The 22,148-nt window shown below is 43.6% G+C and overlaps 1 protein-coding gene across 1 annotated transcript in view; it reads left to right on the top strand.

Moving 5' to 3' along the window:
- The first annotated feature begins 14,624 nt into the window (after positions 1–14,624).
- Positions 14,625–22,148, top strand: part of PIGN (phosphatidylinositol glycan anchor biosynthesis class N) — a 710,925-nt gene continuing 703,401 nt past the window's right edge. Inside the window, exon 1 of the mRNA XM_082259251.1 lies at positions 14,625–14,664. Within this exon, the coding sequence (XP_082115377.1) occupies positions 14,659–14,664 (6 nt within the window). The 5' untranslated portion in view covers positions 14,625–14,658. The remainder of the gene's footprint in view (positions 14,665–22,148) is intronic.

Below are 22,148 nucleotides of genomic sequence, written 5' to 3'. Positions count from 1 at the left end.
ATCAGCCCCTTGAACCAGTTGATACTTCCTTCCATGTATTAATGTGCTTCGATTTTTGAAGGGGCCTATACCGAGGTTCTAACTTTTTCTTGGCTATTTACGTGTTGTTTACGTGATGCAGTTATAAGTCAAAGGAACAGGTAACCAATGTTCTGAATAGTAAGTTTAAGACTACTAACAAGGTCCCAAAGAAAGCCAATAATCAAAGCCGAATTCCAGTTTGCTGATAGTCTCTTCACTTAATTGCACATTCTCTGAAGGGAAAGGCATAAACCTGTAGTGTTACATGACCTCTTGTTTTATGACAGACATTGTGGACGATTTTCTTGCAGCAGTCAATTCCACTTCCTCCACAGATCCAGGATACATCTCATCTACACTTTACCAGGCCGCCATGATGCCAGGGTTCAGAGCAGTGTTCATTAAACAATATCTCCTTTCAAAGGACAGAAGGAAGGTATTAAGCTAGTTATTCAGGTATTATTGACAAAGGGCATCATTGAGCACACAGTATCACCCTATAAACCCACGACAGTAAAATCAGTGTGTATATGCAGTAAAGCATGCTTGTTGTACTCGCTGTGGAACCTAAGGGATTAATCCTCCGCATTGTGTAAAAAACGCTGTTTGATCCTGTCTTCTTTGTTCCTTCCCTTTTTCCACTGTCCCCAATCTATCTCCTGATAGAACAGAGGATAGGAGACAAGCTGCACATACTCAATTTGGTTGGTATTGCTATAGATTTTTTTTCTTTTCTTGGGAAAGTGCATGTGATCAGACGGGGCCAATTTAGCACTGTCCAGACAGAGGGTCAGGGGTCCTGCATCTTTGGACAGTAAGAGGAGAATGAAAACTATACTTTAAATTTAACCAGACACTGATAGAAGTCACAAGACTGCTGATGAGAAAAGGTATTTAGCAGTTTATATTTACTAAAATAATTGCATTTCCTTGTTCTGTACACTGTGGGAGATAAGATATACTGAATGCAGGGTCCTTGGTATAGTAACAGTTTAAGCCTAGAAAACAGTAGTAGATTTTTTTCGTTCAACCTGGAAGGGCTGAACAAAAAAACAAAAACGGGCAGCTCAGCAGGAGGCGCTGTACTATCTGACATTAGTACAGCGATCTCCCCTGCTGTGCTATTGTGTTCTGACAGGGGGATGGCCCTGCCAGAACACTCCGGTCAGCTAATCAGCAGACCTTTTTGGTCATGCCCCATCATCAGACTGTAGTACACACGGGCCGAATGTCGGACAGTTTTTATTGAACCGACCAACGCTGCCCAACATTCAGCTTTACAGAGGACTTGAGAATGGTGAATGCTCTTGTCCAACCACTTGCACCTGTTGTATCATATGTTCATGCCATGATCACACGCCCCTGATGACGTCAGACGTATGACGAAACCGGTCGGGCCATCGCGACATTGGACGTGACGAGACCACGCCCCCACCAGCCGGCTTCCTTGTTGAGACAGCGTGCTGAGAGACGCCGCTGTGCTCTTTATGATACACCTTAAGCGAACTGACTACTTTACAAATGTGAGTGCACTTGCAAACTTTTAATAAATAGAGTGTTTTTAAGCAGCATTACACTATGTCCCTGTCACCATTTTTTATATCATCGGTCATCATTTGATTTCTGAGCACCCAGCATACTACAGTGGATGAGGAGACATCTTGTGGAGCTTGCTAGTATTACATCTTGCCTGTTTGGTCTATCCATTCATTTGGTTGACCCACACAATCTGGTAAACTGCTGGTTTGCTTATTTGGTGTTTACTCTATTTTTCTTGGTGATTTTTTCTTCCTCTTCATCTATTTACCCTAGGATTTACCTGCTGAGAACTATCTGGTGTTTTCTCAGCTTTATTTTTGCACCCTTATGTTTTTTCTTACACATGTGGTGAATACTCCTTGAATATTGCTATATACAGTATTACACTATGTCCCCATTATCCTTCCTTCATTTTATGATACCGTCTGCTACTTGATCATTGAGCATATACCGTGTCTGATTGGAGGAGAGACATCTGGAGGAATCTTTCTCAATACAACAAAACGTTTCTAGGTCTATCCATTAACTTGGGTGACCCATACATTTGGGTAAGCCTCGAATCTGCTTATTTGATGAACCACTCTCTTCTGATGTGATTTCCTACTGTGTATCTTCCCATCTTTGATACAGAGACTCACCTGCCAGGATCTGTGTTTTTTCCTCCAATTTTTTTTTTTTTTTGGCATTACATATGTGTGGATTTCACATTCTTTTTGGACAATAATTTTTTGTCACTATTCACGTTGGACACTTACAATATACTGTATCTGTGTATCACTATTACTTATGCACTTTATAATATTTTGTTCAACATTCAGTGTTTATTGTTATCAACCTGTTTTGTTAGCGCTACACATATTCCTATTTCCATGTTCACATGTATACCACATGACTACTCCCACTTCACAGTAGTCAACCTCTGCAGTGTCTTCTTTACCGCCCCGGTAGACTCTGACACGAAGGCACTGTTTGTTTTCACGAATAACAGGGGTCACATACATGGAACAGAATGCCTAGGGTTATTGTGAATCCCCTACAGTCTACTTTGCTGTGATAAGGAAAACTCTGTAGTCGTGGGTTCCAGAGCATGGCTGCACCGTTCTGCAGTATGTGGATGGTCTCCTCCTCTACCGCCCCACTAAAGAGGCGTGTCACAAAGACTCAATTGCTCTCCTCAAGCACCTATTAGGCCAAGGTCACTCTAAAAAAGTTACAGTTTTGCAAGGTCACAAGTTCAAGTATCTGGGATTTGTTCTTACCCAAGGCCAATGGGTCCTGGCTCCAGACCGCCTTCAGGCTATCATGACTCTACCAAAGCCACAATGATGTCCTCTTTAGGAATGGTCACCTACTGCTGCCATCAAGCTTGTTCTTACTGGTAATGCGTATCAAGCTCTTAATTGGCCCTGTGCTCTCCTCTAGTACTGTTGCAAAGAGGGAGAGGCTATTGTTTCTGGGGTCCTGTCCCATGACCAGAGTGGTGGATAGAGGCCGGTAGCATTTTAATCAAAGCTTCTACCTACAGTATTTCAGGGCATTCCTGCCTGCTTAAGGGCAGTGACCACTTGTGCCATTGTGGTGGAGACCTGTCAAAATATTGCTCTCTCACACCCGTTGATACTACACACAACACATCAAGTCATTCTTGTACCTAATAACACCACTACACAAAATATATGACGAGTTAAAGGAGTGCACTCCTGTGTTCCATAGGGAAAGTATAGCCAAAATAGCTTTGAGCATACTTAAAGCAGCAAAGTCCGCTTTGTGATTTTTACATTACTTTATTATAAGCTTACCTGTATGTAAAATGAATATTTTCTAAATGTGCACCATTTAGGAGATATTTGCTCTTTTGGCAGCCGGTGATGTCACTTGGGCATGCGCTCTGAAGAAATGGCATACCTGTGCTGTTCCTTTCAGAGCGCTGTTTCGTGGCTGTGACTCTGCTCGGGAGTGACATCATCGCAGCTCAGCCATTCAAGCTGCCAAGGCCCGCAAACCCCGAAGGAAGACAGGGTAAAGATGGAAGCCCTGTCAGTGGTGAGAGCACACCGCTAAAAGTCTTTGTTCCATGGTAGGTATGTGATGCATACTAGCACATTATGCCATTGCCTTGCAGGGGATTTTTTTTTTTTTTTTAAATATATGGAACTGCTTTGTATTAATTGGAAGTTTCACATCCCTATCACCCATAATGTTCAGGGCAGGTAGAAAGACTCAACAGAACTAGTAAGAACAAATTGAAAAAGGGTACAGGGGGCACTAATTGGCCTGATCATTTACCTGCATGCTAGCTGAGATTAAAATGACACCTAATAGGGTTTACAACCTTAAGAGCAGTAGACTCTGACAGCTTGAGAATAATATAGGAAGAATATCTGATTAAATTGAGAAATATAATGGCTTCCACCTTCTAGGGTGATGTGTCTTTGTCTTTACCTTTACCTATAGGGGAGCCTACTTATCCTTTTAAGCCTGCTGATAACATCCCAGTAAAAAAGACTATTCAAGCACAAAACCATAGATCCTCTTTTTGGGGAACCAGAGACAGTGCAGTGACACTTGTCTTTACTGGACATTGAACCTGGATCCATGCTTGTAAGATAAAGAGGGCTCCTGCCCCGGGAGAAAAGACAAAGGCGCCAGAAGTACCAGAGACATTATGATCATTGATCAACTACCTACTCGAGGACTGATTGTCCTATCTGCAATAGCCATCATCATTTTTATAACTGTTTATACGTCAACAGTGTTTGTATATGAGGGGTGCGACTGTTTATGTAGACTTAGAAGTGGAGAATGTAATAGGTTTAAAACTCAAGGAAAGAGATCCCTCACTGATGATATGCTTTTCCTGCAATTCAAATATCAATATGCCCAAAAGTCTGGTCCCAAACAATGTTGGATTCGCAACAGACTCCATTCCAGCACTGTAGAGTAAATTTTCAGTGCATAATGCCACTCGTGTATTCAGGTCCACATTTTTTGAGGTAATAGCTACTTCTTTCATGGTGCATTTTTTTTTAAAGAATACATTTTAATTTATTTTTTCATGATGTATTTAACTGGATACCAATGTTCTTAATCAGAGGGATTGTGCTCTATCTTGATTTAATGCTACTTATATGGAAGTGCCACTGGATGGTACACCAGTTAATCCATGGAAAGTAAATGACCCAGTCCTGAAAGTTTTCCTGTTAAAACTGAGTTATAACAATGATTATTTTATTAATGTGTGCTGTTTGCATGTTAATCAAATGTATATACTGTATATGAAGCACTACCCTGTAGGAGTTGCCAATATCAGGGTTCCCCACTGCTGTACAGAAAGTCACACAGCATTTTCAACTTGCATCCAGACTCAGAAAACAGTCCTGGAGCTTTGTTTTTGTTGCTTTGAGAGGATACTAACTTGCATGGGGTAAGGGAGTATGGGATGCCCAACTTGACAGTAACAAAAACGAACCAGGGACAACTTACTTCCTCCCTATTTTCAGCTCCACTTGACCCTCCTGCACAGCTTGACTTGATCCTCTGTACAGCTCCTCTTGACTTACTCTGCCAAACTCCAATTTACCTATTCTTTGGAAACTAACAGTCTCTTGTTAGCTCAGCAAAAGCCCTTACAGGCTAGGAACTCTCAGTCCCTTAAAAAAGAAACACATGTGGAGTGAACTGCATCCTGGAACACCTCCAACTTCCCCGTAGACACTGGTCCTAGCTCTACTTCTTGCAGGAAATGCTAGCCTACCTGGCTGCCTCTTCATCAGCTCACCTGGCTGCTTCTTCTTCCTAGTCTACCTGACTAACACTCTGCACCAGTCCTCCTGACTGGAGATTCCCCAGGGCAAGGTTTGAGGAAGACTTAGCACAGCACCGTCTTTAAGAGAGTCCTGCTGCATGTGGCAGTCTCTCCCCTTGTCTGTCCCTGCACCATGCTGATCTACTCACTCTGCCACGCCAGTCACCTAAGCCCTGGTCCCAGGCAGAGTCCCTTCCCGGCAAGGGTCCCTCGAGGGAAACCGACATTATCCCTCAGCACTGCATCTCCATCTTCCACCTGACTCCCCCGCTGGTATGGTTAATCTCTGTTTATGGGCTCTCTTAGTCCCTTGCCAGGCCTGACTCCTGGGGATTGGCTAAGGGACCTACATTCCACCCACTTATTTCTAGAACATTCTCCAACGTTCTAGAACCAGGGGGACGCACCAGAGAGCTGCCTGGATGAGTCATCCAGCCCTGAACTCCAATGAACCCTGACCCAGATTCCATGGCTCAGGCTTAGCCCTGAGCCAAACTATATTTTATCTACACTACCACTAGTAGCACACGAAAGGGTGCTACATATAATATATATACATTTTATATATGGAACACAGATTACTGATGCCCAAGAATTTGTTATAGACAATAACGGTGGAGACTTTTTCCTCCTACTGTCCACTGCAATTGGGATATTTTTTCAACGGCGGACACCAGAGCCTTTTCTCCTCTCATCAACAATGGGGTATGTTTCCTCTCTCTAATACTGAGGCATTTTTTGTTATACTGTTCATTTGTAAGTGTAGGCAGGTGGAGATAGGCAGAGGTCCCTTTAAGGCCCTAGTGCTCAACCTGGGCCCAACACTGGGGCCACAAGCAGCCCTTTGGTGCTTTTTGTGAAGCCCTTGGGGTCCCTGCAGACACTAATCTGGGTTTCCCTATTGCCCAGTTACAGCACTGATATAGTTATACAGTTAAAGCACTATAACAGTCTCATGTAATAGGTTTCTAGTCAATGAGTGTCTCCTGAAGCATGTCCCCAGTTTCCAACAACTTTGATAACACATTCACAGTATCTGAAAGCCTTCTGCAGCATTTCCATAGTCTCTAACCATCTCTTGTATCATATCTGCAGTCTCTGACCATGTCTTGTATCATGTGTGAAATTTCAGATCATCTCTTATATCATATCTGCAACCTCTGGCCATCTCATGTATCATGTCTGCAGGCTCTGAACATATCTCTTATATCCAGTCTGTAACCATCCCTCCAGTCACCTGTCCTCCATCTATCTATAAATCAGAATACATGTGCTCCCACCGTGGAGTTCTCTAAAGGTAGACTGCAGATATCAGGGTGCCTTGCCGGGGCCTGCAGCTTAAGCATGTATTTGCAAATTTGTGCAGCTAAACCCCTGTTTTTAACGCATACTTTTAGACAGGTTAATTTGGTTGGTCGCAGGCTGGTTGGTAATTTGTGACTGGAAATTCTTTGGCTTTTTTGACTTGCATTATGTCCACAGTCTCTGACCATCTTTGTATCCTCTCTGCAGTCTCTGACCATCTCCTGTATCTTGCCATTAGTCTTTGACTATATCTTGTTGCGTGTTTTTTGTCTTTGTCTCTGACATTGAATATTCACTGAATTTTATGTGTGGTCTTTTGATGATGTCAAGAGCTTCACTTGAGGCCCACTATAACATGAAAGTTGACCACCACTACCTTAAGGGTTGCTCTTCCTACTGGTGGAGTGCTTTGTGCATATCCCTATTTAAGGTGGGTGGAGCTGGGGCTCTGAGCTTGTTCTAGATGGGACTGGGAGAGAGACAGAGATGGAAGGTCAGCTGGAGGTGGTCATGCTCTCTAATTCAGGGGAGCGTTTGGAGAAGGGGTTCAGCAGAGGAAGAGGAATAGAGCCTTGGTGGGTCCTTTGTTCCCCCCACCAAATGAACTGTCAGCTAATGAAGCTTGTAACCTTGGGAGGAAGAACAAGTAACATCTGCTAGAGTGCCAATACTTTTTAATCATTAGCCAGTATTTGGGGTGTAACTATGTCATATTGGACTGTTCTGTTTCGTCTTTTGATCAAGTGAGTAAAAGAAGTTGTTGTGAACTTCTTTTGTTAATGTGAATATTTTATGGGAGAAGTGCCTTGTACAGTCAATCCCTGGGAAGTGGAATAAGAGGTGTGCTTACTGGTGAAAATCTGGCCGTCTGAGCCATGAAAGCGGACATGTGGACCAGGTGTGTGACTACTCCCGACCAGTGCTGGAGTATCCCCGTTCTTACATTGACCATGAATGCCAGCAAATTTCCCCCCACTAACCACCAACACAGGGGAACTTTTTTCTGTCACTGACACTAATGCCAGAGCATTATTTTCACCCATTACCCACTGATGTCAGGGTATTTTTTTCTTCCTTTGACCACCAATGTCAAAGCAATATTTTCCTCTCATTATCCTCTGATGTCAGGGTTTTTGTTTTCCATTGACTACCAATGCCGTGTATGTTTTTCTTCCATTGACCACCAATGCCAAAGCATTATTTTCCTCTCATTATCCACTGATGTCAGGGTTTTTTTTTTTTTTTAATTGATCACCAATACTGGAGCATTATTTTCCTCCCATTAACCACTGATGTCACAGATTTTTCCATTAACCACCAATGCCAGAGCAATATTTTTCTCCTATTAACCACTGACGTCAGGGTGTTTTTTTTTCTCCCATTGGCCACTGATGCCAGAGCATTATTTTCCTCTCATTAACAAGTGATGTCAGAGTATTTTTTTTCTCCCATTGACAAGCGATTCTGTGGCATTGTTTTTCTCCCATTGATCGCTGATGCTGGGGCATTTTTTTTTCTTCCTGCTGTAGGTATGTTTTGATTAGTTTAGAGCTGTCATATTCCCTCTATGTACCTCAAAGCGATAAAACTACTGTTCAGAGACCTATAAGGAAATGTGTTTCCAGTGAGCTATGTTGTATGATTTTCTTGCACAATGCAAAATCTACCAAGCAAAATGTTCCTTTTCATAGTCTCACCTGTCAATTCTGCTGCCCAAGGGTGGTTGATTTTTGCATGTAAATGTAAGTGCTCTCTTATGTCTAGGTATTACCAGGGCAGAGGATTAGAGAGCAAGGTGCATAACAGCTTATCTACATAACCCGCAGTCCACCCAATGTGTACAACATGCTGTCAGTATATGAATTGTAGCTGTTTTCGTTATCAGTGTATTAGCTGTCTTTCCCTAAGTGTTGTCTATTGATCTCACGTACTAAACTATGCAATGTTGTGAAGGATGGTTTTATCTCAATGCATATACCAAAATATAAGATTTTACTGAAAGTGTGGCTAGCCCTAGGCTCATATAAAATGCTTATCTCTTGATTATAAATGCATTACTTTGCACAAAATATTATAACAAAAAACATTCACATGTGATTAGGCAGATAAAGTTCTACCGGATAAGCATTTAGGTAAATTTCTGTGTTTTCTTCTATAGTATCTAGATTGGTTTAAAATCCACATATGAAATAGATCTGGGGAGATGTCACACTTGATTTCACCTTAAAGTAGTGTAGCAGAATTCCCAGACATTTTTCTGAATGTGGGTCCGCCAGGGTTACCGCTAGCAACAACAGCACATTTAAGCATGTTCTCCAAGTGTGAGCACTGAGACAAGAAACAGTCCGGCATCTTTGGTTTTGTATTTATTTAGGAACTTGGATGGGAGAAGGGAATGAGTGGGATACTCCTCTGGCTCAACTATACACAATAGAATGGGACACTGAGAAAAAATGCCTCTTGACGGTGACTTGATGCTGGCTGAATGCCTATCAATGCCCGTTGGCGCTACGTAGCTCTAACTTGCTGTCTGTGAACTTGAACTGACTTCTGACCCTCTCCAGTGATACAAAAGTCCTTTGCACTGCTCCCTTTAGCCCTCCCGGCTGAGGTAGCATAACTGTGAATACTGCTGCAACTCTTAACTCTTCGGGGCCCACACTGGCACCCCTTTGCTCTTAAGGGCTTAAATTCTGGCACCCTTCTTAAATTTCTAACCTTCTACACATGCTAGCTGGCTTCTGGATTCCTTTGACCTTCCGGAGTGGTCCCCTATCCTAGGCAGACCCCGGAGCAGTTTACAGTACTCACAACACTGCTTTCTTGGAAACTGCAGCCCCCACAGCTCCGCTTGGTCCTCAGCACACTGGATCCCTCTCTGCAGCTCAGCTCAACCCTCTGTCCTCTTAGGCCAGCTGCCTAGGACACCCATTCCACGCTGACAGGAGGAGAGACAGTCGTGACCTCCCTCCTAGGACTCTGCTTCCCACCAAAGACGCTCTGTCATGTGCTCCCCTCAGACTTATACCCCATCCCAGGATGCATTGCAGGATATTCTGCCCTCTGGGATAGATACAAACCCTGGTGTGCTATTGGTCAGGTTTCCTCCAGCTCAACAGGCACACCTGGGAACACATAACAGCCTAGCTGGACAATCAAGGCCCATCTGATAAGCAGACAAGGCCCCCCTTTACAGTTTGCCTAGCACCTACTTGGGAGGGTGCTACAGAAGAATTCCAGAAAAAATAGTTTTTCCCACTCAATGGGCTGTGCCTGCATGGGTTTACTGCTCGTTTTTGTCTGGGGGGTGAGGAGAGTGGAGATATACTTAACAAATCCACCGATCCTCCGAGCGCAAGACCAGTCTCCTGCTCCCCCCCCCCCCCCCGCACACTAGTGGTCTTGGGCATGGACTGTTCCTGACATCATCAAGCTCATAGACTGGCTCTGGATGTGAGGACAGCAGGAACAGTCCACTGCTGGATGTGGAGTAGTGCTGTTTTTCTGAAGGATCGGGTAAGTATAGCCTTTCTGTGCGCCCCTGGACAAAATTAGTCCCACTGCATGGGGGAAAAAACTTTTCCTTCTGAGAAAAAACATATTATTACAAGGTTACATTCTTACAGCTTGGACCAATGTAACTATGCCTAAACCATACCTGTGGGATCATTGTGGAAGCTGGAAGTTACTGTTATCTACACTAGTTTCTAGATCCCATCCTGAGCAGCTGCCCTCCTGTCTACTGAATCCAGTAGGTCATCCAATGGCCATGTGCGCCATTCAGAGAACACTTTGCATTTTCTTGATGAATGCAAAGTGTTCTCTGATTGGGTGAGGTGGAGATTGTGGTGTCACCACCCTGCCTCCCTACCTTGTCCAGTCAGAGAACGCTTTGCATTCATTGAGAAAATGCAAAGCGAACTCCGAATGGGACCCCTGCCAAGAGGGTGACCCACTGTGTTCAGTAAGTAGCAGGACACAGCACCCGGAAGCTAGTGGAGATCACTGTAAAAAGTGGTGCCTACTACAAGGATTTCCAACGTCCAGGGAAATTGACCAGGTTGGATCTCTATAACAATGTAAAAATAATCATACCTGGGATTTATCAGCTCTGGCCTTTCCCTTCTTGCTATGAAATAAAATCATGCAGCTGTTTTATCAACTTTACATGCTATGGCTTTGTAATGACTGTGGGATTCTGGTAGATCTGGCTTATGAGGTGTAAAGATTTTTTGCTATAGGATCCATTGATTGACATTTATGGGTAATTCAAACTTTAGGAATGAACCCACAGTGAAATATAAGTTTTTGGTGGATTGACCCTTGAATTTCTATTACACTTTTCAGAATTTTCTACTGTCTTGTTGCTACAAGAATTGCTTACTAACCATGTCAACATCATGTGCATGTTTGGCTTTATGACAGGTCTGAGCAACTCACATGTCACTAGCAGGTGGGGCACTGGGTGTGTGTTTGAGCTCCAGGTTTTTCTAGTTTGCTCAAGTGAGTATCAAGAATTACATTTCCAACTCATAGATACACCTTTAATTGTGACAGTAAGGATTGCTGGTGGGTGAGAATTGTTTTGAATTACCTGAACTTTTCTCGGATTTAATCAGTAGTCTATTCATAATGCAAATAATTATCCTTCTTTCTTCATTTTAGAGTGAGATTAAACCCTTGGTTTTTAAAGCAGTTGTTCACTCTAGATAGAAAAAAATAAAAGTCAACAGCTACAAATCTTGTAGCTGCTGACCTTTAATAAAAGGACACTTACCTGTCCATGGGTCCCAGTGCTGTCTCCAACTAGGCTAGTTCTTCACTAGCCTTTAGGTTCCCTAACTGTGGGCAGCTGGCTTTGTTGCTTTTGGCTCGACACCCAGCTGCACAAAGTGTATGTGCGAACCACGCTGTGCTTTGTGAATGGTCCTGCAGTCTTCTGGGACCTGTGACATGTCCCAAGAAGACTGCGGGGATGGAGGAAACTTTGAGAGCTTATGCTTAAATTGCCTATCAAAACTAGGTAACCGCCCCCCCCCCCATATGGCAGAGCAGGGAAAGGATGACTTCAGTGGGGTGAATTTTCTCTTTAAGCACTTTCAGAAGCTGATTTATTTTCTTTTTAATAGGGATTAGCTCAGGCAGATTCAGGAGCAAGTCTGAACCCATCTGAGCTATCCAGCCAGGAAGCTGTCAAGAGGGACAGCCAATCATCGGTGGTGGAAGCATTCCCTGCCCTGCAGCCTCATGTATACGCCCCTTGTATGTTCCTGTGATTGGCTTTTTTCTTTGATGGCTTCCTGGCAGGATAGCTCAGGTGGGTTCAGACTTCCATCAAGATCGGCCTTAGCTCATCCGCACTTACTGAGTATACAGGATCTTCATCTTTTAATCCTTGCCAATGTTCCAGTTTCAGCTGGTGCCATGACAGCTGCCCCAGGTTTCCGGTCCCAGCTACAGATTGTCAGGAGGCTACGCCCAGGAAAAAGAGCCCCTGGATGTGTTCTTTTTAATAAATGGAGTCCCAGCCCAGTAATCTACTTGGCCTCTTTTTACATAATCCAAACCTCATGAGTAATTGGCATACCTGGGAATTTACCAGGAATAACCCGGCAATGCTGGATTTTTGGTTCAGTCACCAGCTCTCTGGTTCTCATAGTAAAATCCCCAGCGCCTGGCTCATGAACAATCTCCAGCCATGAGCGTCCCCTGTATTATGTCCCCTTCAGGGACAATCCTAGTGGACTCTGCCCTTATTTCCAAATGTTTGCCGATTATTATGCGAGCCTGTACAAATCGAAGGTTATCTACACTCAATCTGAGCTGTTCACATATCTTACAGAGATCGACTTTCTGGTGGTGACGGATGATTATAGAGCCAGATTAGACTCCCCAATAACCCTTAAGGAAGTCCAAATGGCTATTTCACCTTTACAACCTGGGAAGACCCCGGGACCGGATGGTTTTCCCGTGGAATTTTACAGGACTAATGCAGAAGAAGTAGCACCCTGTTTTCACACCATGCTTGTCAATCCGTTGAGAGAGAATGCCCTTCCCCTAACAATGTCTGAAGCGGTGATAGTGGTGATACCCAAGCCAGGAAAAGGTCATGCTCAATGTGCCTCTTATCATCCTATTTCACTACTGAATGTAGACGCTAAGTTGTTTATGAAGAATCTGGCCCGAAGACTAAACTCTGTAATTACTGCCTTGGTTCATCCAGACAAATCTGGCTTTATGCCAGGGAGAGCAACCGACCTGAATATCAGAAGGTTTTTTACCCACATAGCCACTTTAACTGAGGACTCTTCGGGACTGGTCGCATTGCTAGATGCTGAAAAAGCGTTTGACTCAGTCCAGTGGAGGTTCCTCTGGAAAGTGTTCGCACATTTTGGGCTTGGCCCCAAATTCATTAATTGGTTGCAGTTGCTTTCTCAAAGTCCTTTGGCCAGAGTAAGGGTTAATGGAGTGCTTTCTGCACCCTTCTACCTGACTAGGGGGAATGAAGGCAGAGATGCCAGCTTTTCCTGGGGTTGTTTGCCCTGGTGATCGAGCCCCTGGTGATCCTCCTCCATGGGGACCCCAGGTAAATGGAGTTCAGGTGGGGATCCCTATGTGAGAAACTTTCACTCTATGCAGACGATGTGTTGCTTTATCTCAAGGATGCAGATTCATCTTTATGCACTGTGCTCGACATTATAAATCAGTTTGGTCATTTCTCGGGGGTTCACATCATCTGGGGGAAATTGGTCCTCCTTTCCCTTCATCCCTCAGTTTCGGGTGGAGTGACACAAACGCCGTTACAATGGGTAGACAAGTTTACTTATTTAGGTATTCAGGGTTCAGACTCAACTGAACACGTACATTGGGGACAACCTGGCCCATCTCATCTCCCAATTTTCCTGTAAATGTTCACACCTATGCGATCCAAATTCTGCACCATTTCACAGTTCTGCGATCTGCGAACAAATCTGGGGGTGTCATTAACTTTACATTGACAACCCCAGCGATTCACAGATCTCAGTGTCAACCATTGTGCGACTCTGGTGCGATGCGAGAACTGGCACTGATTTGCAGGGTTTCTCGCATCGCACCGCACCAGTGTGAACTGGAACTAAAGGGATGAGGTAGCAACCCTACATGTGGTGTCCCGCACCGCACCAGTGTGAGCCCAAGCAAAACGGTGCGTTTTTGATCCAATAGACTTAGATGGGGAAGCTGCAGAAAAGCGTTTTTGCTGTGATTTGCATTTTGCGTTTTTTTTTTTTTTAATCCACCCAACAAGAAACTGGCAAAAAAAGCATAAAAAATGCAAAACGCATAGAAACCGCTTATGCAAAAACAGAAAAAGCACTGCAGCAATGGTTTAAAAGCAAATTGCATAGGTATGAACCAAGCCTAAGGCCTCTTACACATGATACTCCTGTTTGAGCATCTCCTTTTTCAGCCATAAATTTCAGGGGTATTTGTCTTATTGAAATTTGCGTGCATTTTTGCGCATATGCATTCGCGCAAATTTGCGCACAGTCGGGCAAATTCATGTCTTTTCGCGCAAATGTATTCTTGCGTTTATGTAAAATATGCACATTTGTATTTTACAGATCAACAGTATGTTGGTGTGCGTTCATTTGTTCGCAATTGCGCGTATTAGGCGTAAATTACTGTCTAAAAATGCAGATTCTTCTATTTTGTTCTTACTGAAGAATGCACGGCGCTCATTTACACACCTGTGTGCATAGGCACATTACAATGAATGGCTGTATTTTAGCTCAGAAAAATAAAAAATAAGCTGCACTGAGCTTTTTTAAGCTGCAGTGTGCAAGAAGCCTAAAGCGGTATTAGGTTTCAGCGTAATTCAGCATGAAATGACTGGGGAAGTAAAGAAACTACACATCCCAGCATGCTCCTGTCCTGTGTGACATCATCACCCAGCGACCAGGAAGTTGGAGAAAATGACAGGAGGGAGAAAGCTGCTTCTGTGTGTGTGAATGAGGGTAGGTGAATGCTTTGTGGACGGGGTGGCCGTAGGTGTTAGCTATGATATGTGTTAATAGAAGAGGAGCACATGACATGAGAATGAAGGAGAGGAAATGTAAAGAATTAAATCATTCTCTATTAGAAGAGGAATGTCAGTTAAACTAACAGGCTGCATCCTTGTTCTACTGTCACTATGAGTCCCTGCATTGTGCTCACACATACTGTATACTCTACATTGGTCTATCTATATTTATGTCTATGTACATTTAGTATGACATTTTTGTCAATAAACATTACTTGAAAATGTTGATATATATTACATGGCAAGATAGTAACTGAAAGGAAATGAATTCTACAAGCCTGGTGTCTAGGGAGGGCATGATGATGGCTACTTTTGTTAGTTTCACCTCCCTCTGGTGTCTTCTTTTCCCCTGTGAGGTGAACTGAGATTGGCATGTATGCCGAGGTGGCACCACTCAGCATCGGGAAGCATTTTAGTGGTTGTAAAGCTTCAAATTGAGGATGTGCCTAATAAAATGTGTTTTCTTATGCTGCTTATTTGTTGGGTGCTGCCATTGCAGATCGCTTTCAGAAAATGCTGGCTGCTTGGCATTTATAATGATTAATTGCTCTTAAACTGCTAGATTTTTTTTTTTTTGTACCCTGCAATATTAAGGCATAATGTGCTAGTATGCATAAAATACTAGCACATTATGTTAAACTTACTTTAAGTGTAGGTTCACACTGAGGCTGGTTTAAAGTTGTGCGAGTTCAGCTGAACTCGCACGATTTCAAACCAGCATTTGCAGTCCGACTGCGGGGGGCGATTTCACAGACATCTGGGCGGATTCCTGCATAGATGTCTATTGAAATCGCCCCCCGAAGTCGCCAAAAGTAGTGCAAAAAACTACTTTTGGGAAGCGGCGCCATTCCCGGCAATTGGCTCAGATTAGACATGTCAAATCGCATGTCAAAACGGACCAATGCAAACTTGGGCTAAAACAAAGCCCTTCCAGCAGCAAACTGCAACGGCTGCAGGCGCTCCTATCTTCACCTGTCTACCTTCCGGGTTTGCGGAGTCCGGCTGTGTGACTGTCCGGAGCCGCAATGACTTCACTCCCGCTCATTCGTGTGGGAGTCGCAGTTTACAGCACAGGGGTGGCCGTTTCTTCAAAGTGCATGCGACATTTCACATGTAGGAGATAGTTACACTACCTATAGGTACAAGTCAGAGATGGGAGTTTACTTCCAATTTAACCACTTAAGGACCAAGTCTATTTCTGACACTGTCGTTTACAAGGCAACCACTTGCCGACCAGCCGCCATAGTTTTACTGCGGCAGGTCGACTCTCTTTTGCGAAATTATGTACATGTACATCGCTTTGCTGGACCGCTAGCAGGGGTACACGCACCCATTCGCCACAGGGAGAGCTAATCAGCGGGTTCGGCAGCCGGGATCACTCCCTGTGGAGACAGTACAGCAGTCTGCAGTTGTAAACACGGCAGACCGCTGTTCTGTCAGTTATGAACACAGGGATCCTGTGTTCCTCTTATTTATTCCTCTGTGTTCATGCAGCAAGCAAATCCCCCCACAGTTAGAAAGCACCCCCTATGGATACATTTAACCCTTTGATCGCCCCTGGTGTTAACCCCTTTCCTGTCAGTGTCATTAGTACAGTAACAGTGCATATTTTTAGCACTAATTACTGTAGAAATGATTGCGAGTGCCCGGCAGCAATTGCGGCCACCGGTCCCGTGCATCGGCATCCCTGCTACCTAGTGGCGTGGGAGTACGCCACGAGCGGCACATGCTTGCCGCCCAGCACCACATGCAGGACTGACATACCCCTACGTCGTTTCGTGCAGCCGAGCCAGCTTGCTGAGTTAAAACTGCGGCAGGCGGTCAGCAAGTGGTTAACGGGGGGAATCCTTCAGGTCCAGAAATTGTTAAAATCAGTATTTTTTGCTAGAAAGTTATTTAGAACCCCAACCATTATATATATATATATATATATATATTTTTTAGCAAAGACTCTGGAGAATAAAACGGCGGTCGTTGCAATATTTTTTGTCATGTGGTATTTGCGCATTGGTCTTTGAAACGCAGATTTTTTGGAAAAAATACATTTCACTGCATTTAAAAAAAAAAAACTAAACAGTAAAGTTAGCCCAATTTTTTTGTATATTGTGAAAGATTATATCACGCCGAGTAAATAGATACCCAACATGTTACAGTTTAAAATTTGCTGAAGTTCATGGAATGGTGACAAACTATGGTATTTAAAAATCTCAATAGTTGAGGTTTTAAAAATTCTTAACAGTTATCAGTTTAGATTTAGAGGACTTTTTTTGCTAGAATTATTGCTCTCACTCTGGCGATCACAGCGATACCTCACGTGTAATTTGAACACATGACATTTGAGGGTGCGACTTACGTATGTGTTTTCTTTCGTGCGCAAGCTCATGGTGACGGGGGTTCTGTAAATTTTTTTTTTTTTCCTATTTATTTTATTTTTTATTTTTAACACTGTTTAAAAAAAAAAATCTGATCACTTTTATTGCTGTCACAAGGAATGTAAACATCCCTTGTGACAGTAATAGTCAGTGACAGGTGCTCTTTATGGAGGGATCTGGGGTCTAAAAGACCCCAGAACCCTTCACTGCACTTCAAAGTATTCAAAATCGTCATTTTTGAATACTGACACTTTTTTAAATTGGCCTCGTTAGCAGCCAAGTAAACCGAAAGTGACCTCGCTTCTGGGCTACATGAATCCGGCTTCGTTCGGGACTCTTAACAGATGTGCCGGCTGGTTGCTCGGGTCTTCTGGTGGGACAGGAGACCCGGGCAGAGCCGTGGAAGGCGGCAGGAGGGGGGGGTATGTCCCCTCCTGCTCGCTGGCATAACGGCCGAGCGGCTGCTGAGCTGCATCGGTTGTTCTCTCCAGAAAGCCAGCCGTCAGCTCTAGAAAATGGTACTAGGGTGATGCCTCTGGCTGCAGGCATCACCCCAGTACAACCACTTCTTCAAGTGGACTATAGGTACGTTGGTTTGCGGGAAGTGGTTAAAGTGATTGTAAAGCCCTTACATATACACAGTGAAGTGACCATCCTCAGGTGATACAGGGAGATGAAACAAATCCTCCTACATGAGTTATACCTGCTTATCTGCAGTCTTCTCTACTTCTCTACAAAGCGCAGAATTTATAAGGCTTGTCTGAGCTGTCAGAAAAAAGGGGTGGGGAGCTGAAGATACACTCTGCACAGCTCAGTGAGGAGAGCTCATGAGAGCTGATTGGAGGAAAGGGACTCACCCCTCTTCCACACAGCATACAGGAACAGAGCTGAGGCTATCAATCAGATGGAGATCCCTCCCCTGATAGCAGAGGAATGAAGCAGAAGACAGAAATGATACTTAAAGTCTTACTAAACCCAGGAGCTTGCATTCACTATATCTGGTCTCCCACAGTACACAGAACATGGAAATGCGATCATTTTAGTAAAAATAAAAATTGCTAAATATCTTTTTTTCATCAGCAGTTGTCCTATGAGGCTGCAGGACCCCTGACCCTCTGTCTGGACAGTGCTGATTGGCCCTGTGCTGATCACATGCACTTTCCCAAAAAAAAAAGAAAATTCTCTAGGAATACACACCAAACTGAGCATGTGCAGCTTGTCCCCTAGACTCTGTTCTATCAGGAGATGGTTTGGGGACAGTGGAAGAAGAGGAGGAACAGAGAAGACAGGATCAAACATACTTTTTACACAATGCAGAGGATTAACCCTTTGGGTTCCACAATGAGTATAACAAGCATGCTTTACTGCATATACAGACCGATTTTACAGTTTTGGGTTTAGTAACACTTTAAAGCAGAGCTCCACCCAAAAAGGAAAGTTCCACTTGTTTAACACCCCCCCCCCTTCTGCCACGTTTGGCACCTGTTTGGAGGAGATGGGGAGTGGGTACCTGGTTTTGACAGGTACCTGCTACCACTTCAGGCTCAGTTCGCCCTCCCCCCTCCTTCCCCCCCCAGCCGACCCATTCACAAAGCGCGGCACGCTTCGTGAATGCACAGGAGGACATTGGCTATGAAACTTCAAGGTTTCCCTTAGTCAAGATGGCAGTGCCCCGCCGAGCTGATTGAATCTCGAGTGGGAACACCTATAGATTCTTGGACAGGTGAGTACCCTGATATTAAAAGTCAGCAGCTACAGTATTTGTAGCTGCTGACTTTTATTTTTTTGGGGGGAGCCTGGAGCTCCACTTTATTGCTATCGATTAAGACAAGTACACACTATAGAGGGATATGGTTTATTCATTTTTCATATCTGAGGTTTACAATCACTTTAAAGCAAAAGTGAACCCTTACCTTGTTCACCTCCGTTTAAAATAGTAATGCAATGCAAAACGTTTGTGTGTGCTTTTTTGCTACTTTAAGGGCAAAACACCTTTAGGCTGGTGTCTTTTGTGTAGGGGTGATGCTTATATGCAAAAAGAGAGGATGCGGCATTTCCAAATGCAGGAAAATCGTGGAGTTTATTGCACATAAAATCATCCGACATAGACCATAGGACAACACACCATTCAGCAAACGCGTTTCACATGATAGTGCTTAATCATTGCTGAGGTGTGATGCTTTTCATTGTTAAAAAACAAAGCACTTTTTTTCTTTTTACTTTATTGAAATGTCACAAAATGACATTTTATTCAACTATATACCCAGTAGGGTGTTGTGAAGTGCGCACAACATTGCACATGTATTGTGTGAACAGGGCACATAGAAAAAACATTTTTTTCTATAGGGATGCTGCCGATACCGAAACCAGTGCTTTGCAGTGCGATTTGCGTCCATACAAAATGAATGGGCGCAAATCACACTGCAAAGAGTTGCATGCGATATGAACAGGAATGCAGTGCGATTCCTGTCTGAATCGCATGCTATTTCCCCCACCGCTCCTGTGTGTGTGTGTGTGTGTATAGAAAGGGAAAAGTGCCATCTAGTGGGCAGTTAGCTCAAAGTATAGTTCAAATGAAAAATGAGCATAGGTGTCCTGGTCCCGCCGATGGTAGAAAATCACGGCTGCTGGAGGAGATGTATAGGTGGTCTTCCCCCAATCTGACATCTGACACTTCCGCCCTATACCCACGAGGTCCCGGAAACTTCTCCTTCAGTCCTGTGAGCACCTCCAGCAGCCGTGATTTTCCATTATCATTGAGAATGAGACACCTATGCAAACTTTGCATTTGACCAGATATGTACAGTATTAATGGGAGTTCTAACATTTTTAAAAACTGCCCATTAGATGGCGCTTTCCTCTTTCTACACACACACAGGAGCAGTGGGGGAAATTGCATGCGATTTGAACAGGAATCGCACCGCATTCCTGTACATATCTCATGCGATTCTTTGCAGTTTGATTTGCACCCATTTATTTTGTATTGACGCAAATCGCACCGCAAAGTATCAGTTCTCGGTATCGGTAAGTACTTGACCGAAAGTATCGGTACTCATACTGATAAAAAAAGAGTATCAGTGCAACCCTAGTTTTCTATATTTTCTATAGTTCTATAGTTTTCTATAAGGCTTAGACATTTAGCTTGCTTTGCTCTATGCAGATCCTCTAACCTGGTGTGAACAAGCTGTAATACTATTATTATCATTATACGGGATAAATATAGTGCCGACAGTTTGCGCAGCGCTTTACAACATGAGGGTAGACAGTACAACTACAATACAATTTAATACAGTAGGAATCAGAGGTCCCTGCTCATTAGAGCTTAGGGCTCTTTCACACAGGTGGATCCGCCAAAAAAACAGACAGGCGGATCCGAATGGTCCCCCCATGCATCCCTATGGGGCTTCGGATGTCAGCGGAGACATGTCCGCTGACACCCGATCCGATCCGTCAAATCTGGACGGATGGAAACCCTATTTTCAATCCGTCCAGTGGATCAGATCGGATGAGAACGGACCGACGATCCGTTCCCATCCGATTTCCCCCATAGAGATGCATGGGGAACTGACAGCTGTGTCTCCACACAGAGACACAGCTGTCATCCTGCTCAGCGGGGGATCGGCGGATCGATCCCCCGCTGAGAAAAACGGAGTCCGTCCGATGGACGGAGTGTGTGAAAGGGGCCTTACAATCTAAGAGGGAGGGTCAAGAGACACAAGAGGTAATAGCTGTGGGGGGATGGGCTGATGGAGAAAATAAATCTGCAGTTGGTGGGGGCCAGATAGGCTTCTCTGAAGAGATGTTTTCAGGGATCATCTGAAAGTAGGAGACAGTCGGACAGATTGGGGTAGACTAATACTATGGATTTGATCTACTACAAATGCGCCAAAGAAGCTCCAGAATCTTTTTGTTTTTTTACCTGTTTTGTCACACAGCAAAATTGCACTGCGTTTGGGGCGCCATTATTAAATAATAACATCGCAAGCACAAAGTGTGTTTTGTCGCATTTCTGAAACACGCAATTTTGCCCTCATTTCACGCAGCTAAGTGAGATTGAGGTCTAAAGGTAAATAGACTGTTCACTATGTAAAGGGAAGTTTTCTAAGGTTATTATTATTATTTTTACATGATAGAAGCAAGTTTTGTTGATAACCCATTGTGTTTCTGGCACCCCAATGTACACTGCTAATGCATTTGTGTTTTAGCACACCACAACAGATGGCAATGTATTATGCAATGCGCTTTAAAAAAAAGAAAAAGTACATGCACATTGGTGTGATTTCGGTGTGTAGAACAGTCCATTCAGTTGGCTGCCCAACTCAGCGCATGTAAATTGTAATAGTATCCACATGGGCTTCCGCATGGCCTAGATGTGAACATAAATGAATACATCCCATTGCCCATAACCAAGAGCTAATGTTTTCAAGGGTTTGTATGTGTTTTTTTTTCTTTTTTGTCTTGAATGTGAAGCATTGATTTTTACTTTACTAGCAAATTTGCTGTTTTATTTATCTTTTTAATTGTATAAAGTGGTTGACGAACCTTTCTTTGGTCATATTGAGATCATTTTCTGTTCCCTGAAAAGTTTTACAATTGCAGGCAAAAGCAGATCAAATGCAGCCTGTGCTTGTACCTGAGCGCAGCAGGTGCTTAGGGGCATATTTATAAGCAGTGTTGGGGGTAACGAGTTACAAAGTAACTGATTACAGTAACTACATTACTTTTTTGGTAACTAAGTAATGTAACTAGTTACAATACTAATATTGGTAACTACACTACTTTACTAGGCTATAGGAGGTAACTACACTACTTTACTAGGCTATAGGAAGTAACTACACTACTTTACTAGGCTATAGGAACGCGCTTTCCTGCGTTACCCAAGCCGTGCAATAAAATCATTATTTCGAAGAATGGAGAGGGATGAAGTTTATGACTTTTTGTTGCACTTTATGTTTTATTCTGTTTTTTCAGGTTTTGTTCTCATGTTTCCCAAAGCCTGTGTTTATACAATAAACTCTATGCAGAAAGAGTGTCATGTATCTTCTTC

This window comes from Pelophylax lessonae (assembly GCF_965119305.1).
Source record: "Pelophylax lessonae genome assembly, chromosome: 5".
Taxonomy (NCBI): Eukaryota; Metazoa; Chordata; class Amphibia; order Anura; family Ranidae; genus Pelophylax; species Pelophylax lessonae.
Note: the sequence above shows the minus strand (reverse complement) of the source record. Positions and strands in the feature narration are given on the sequence as shown.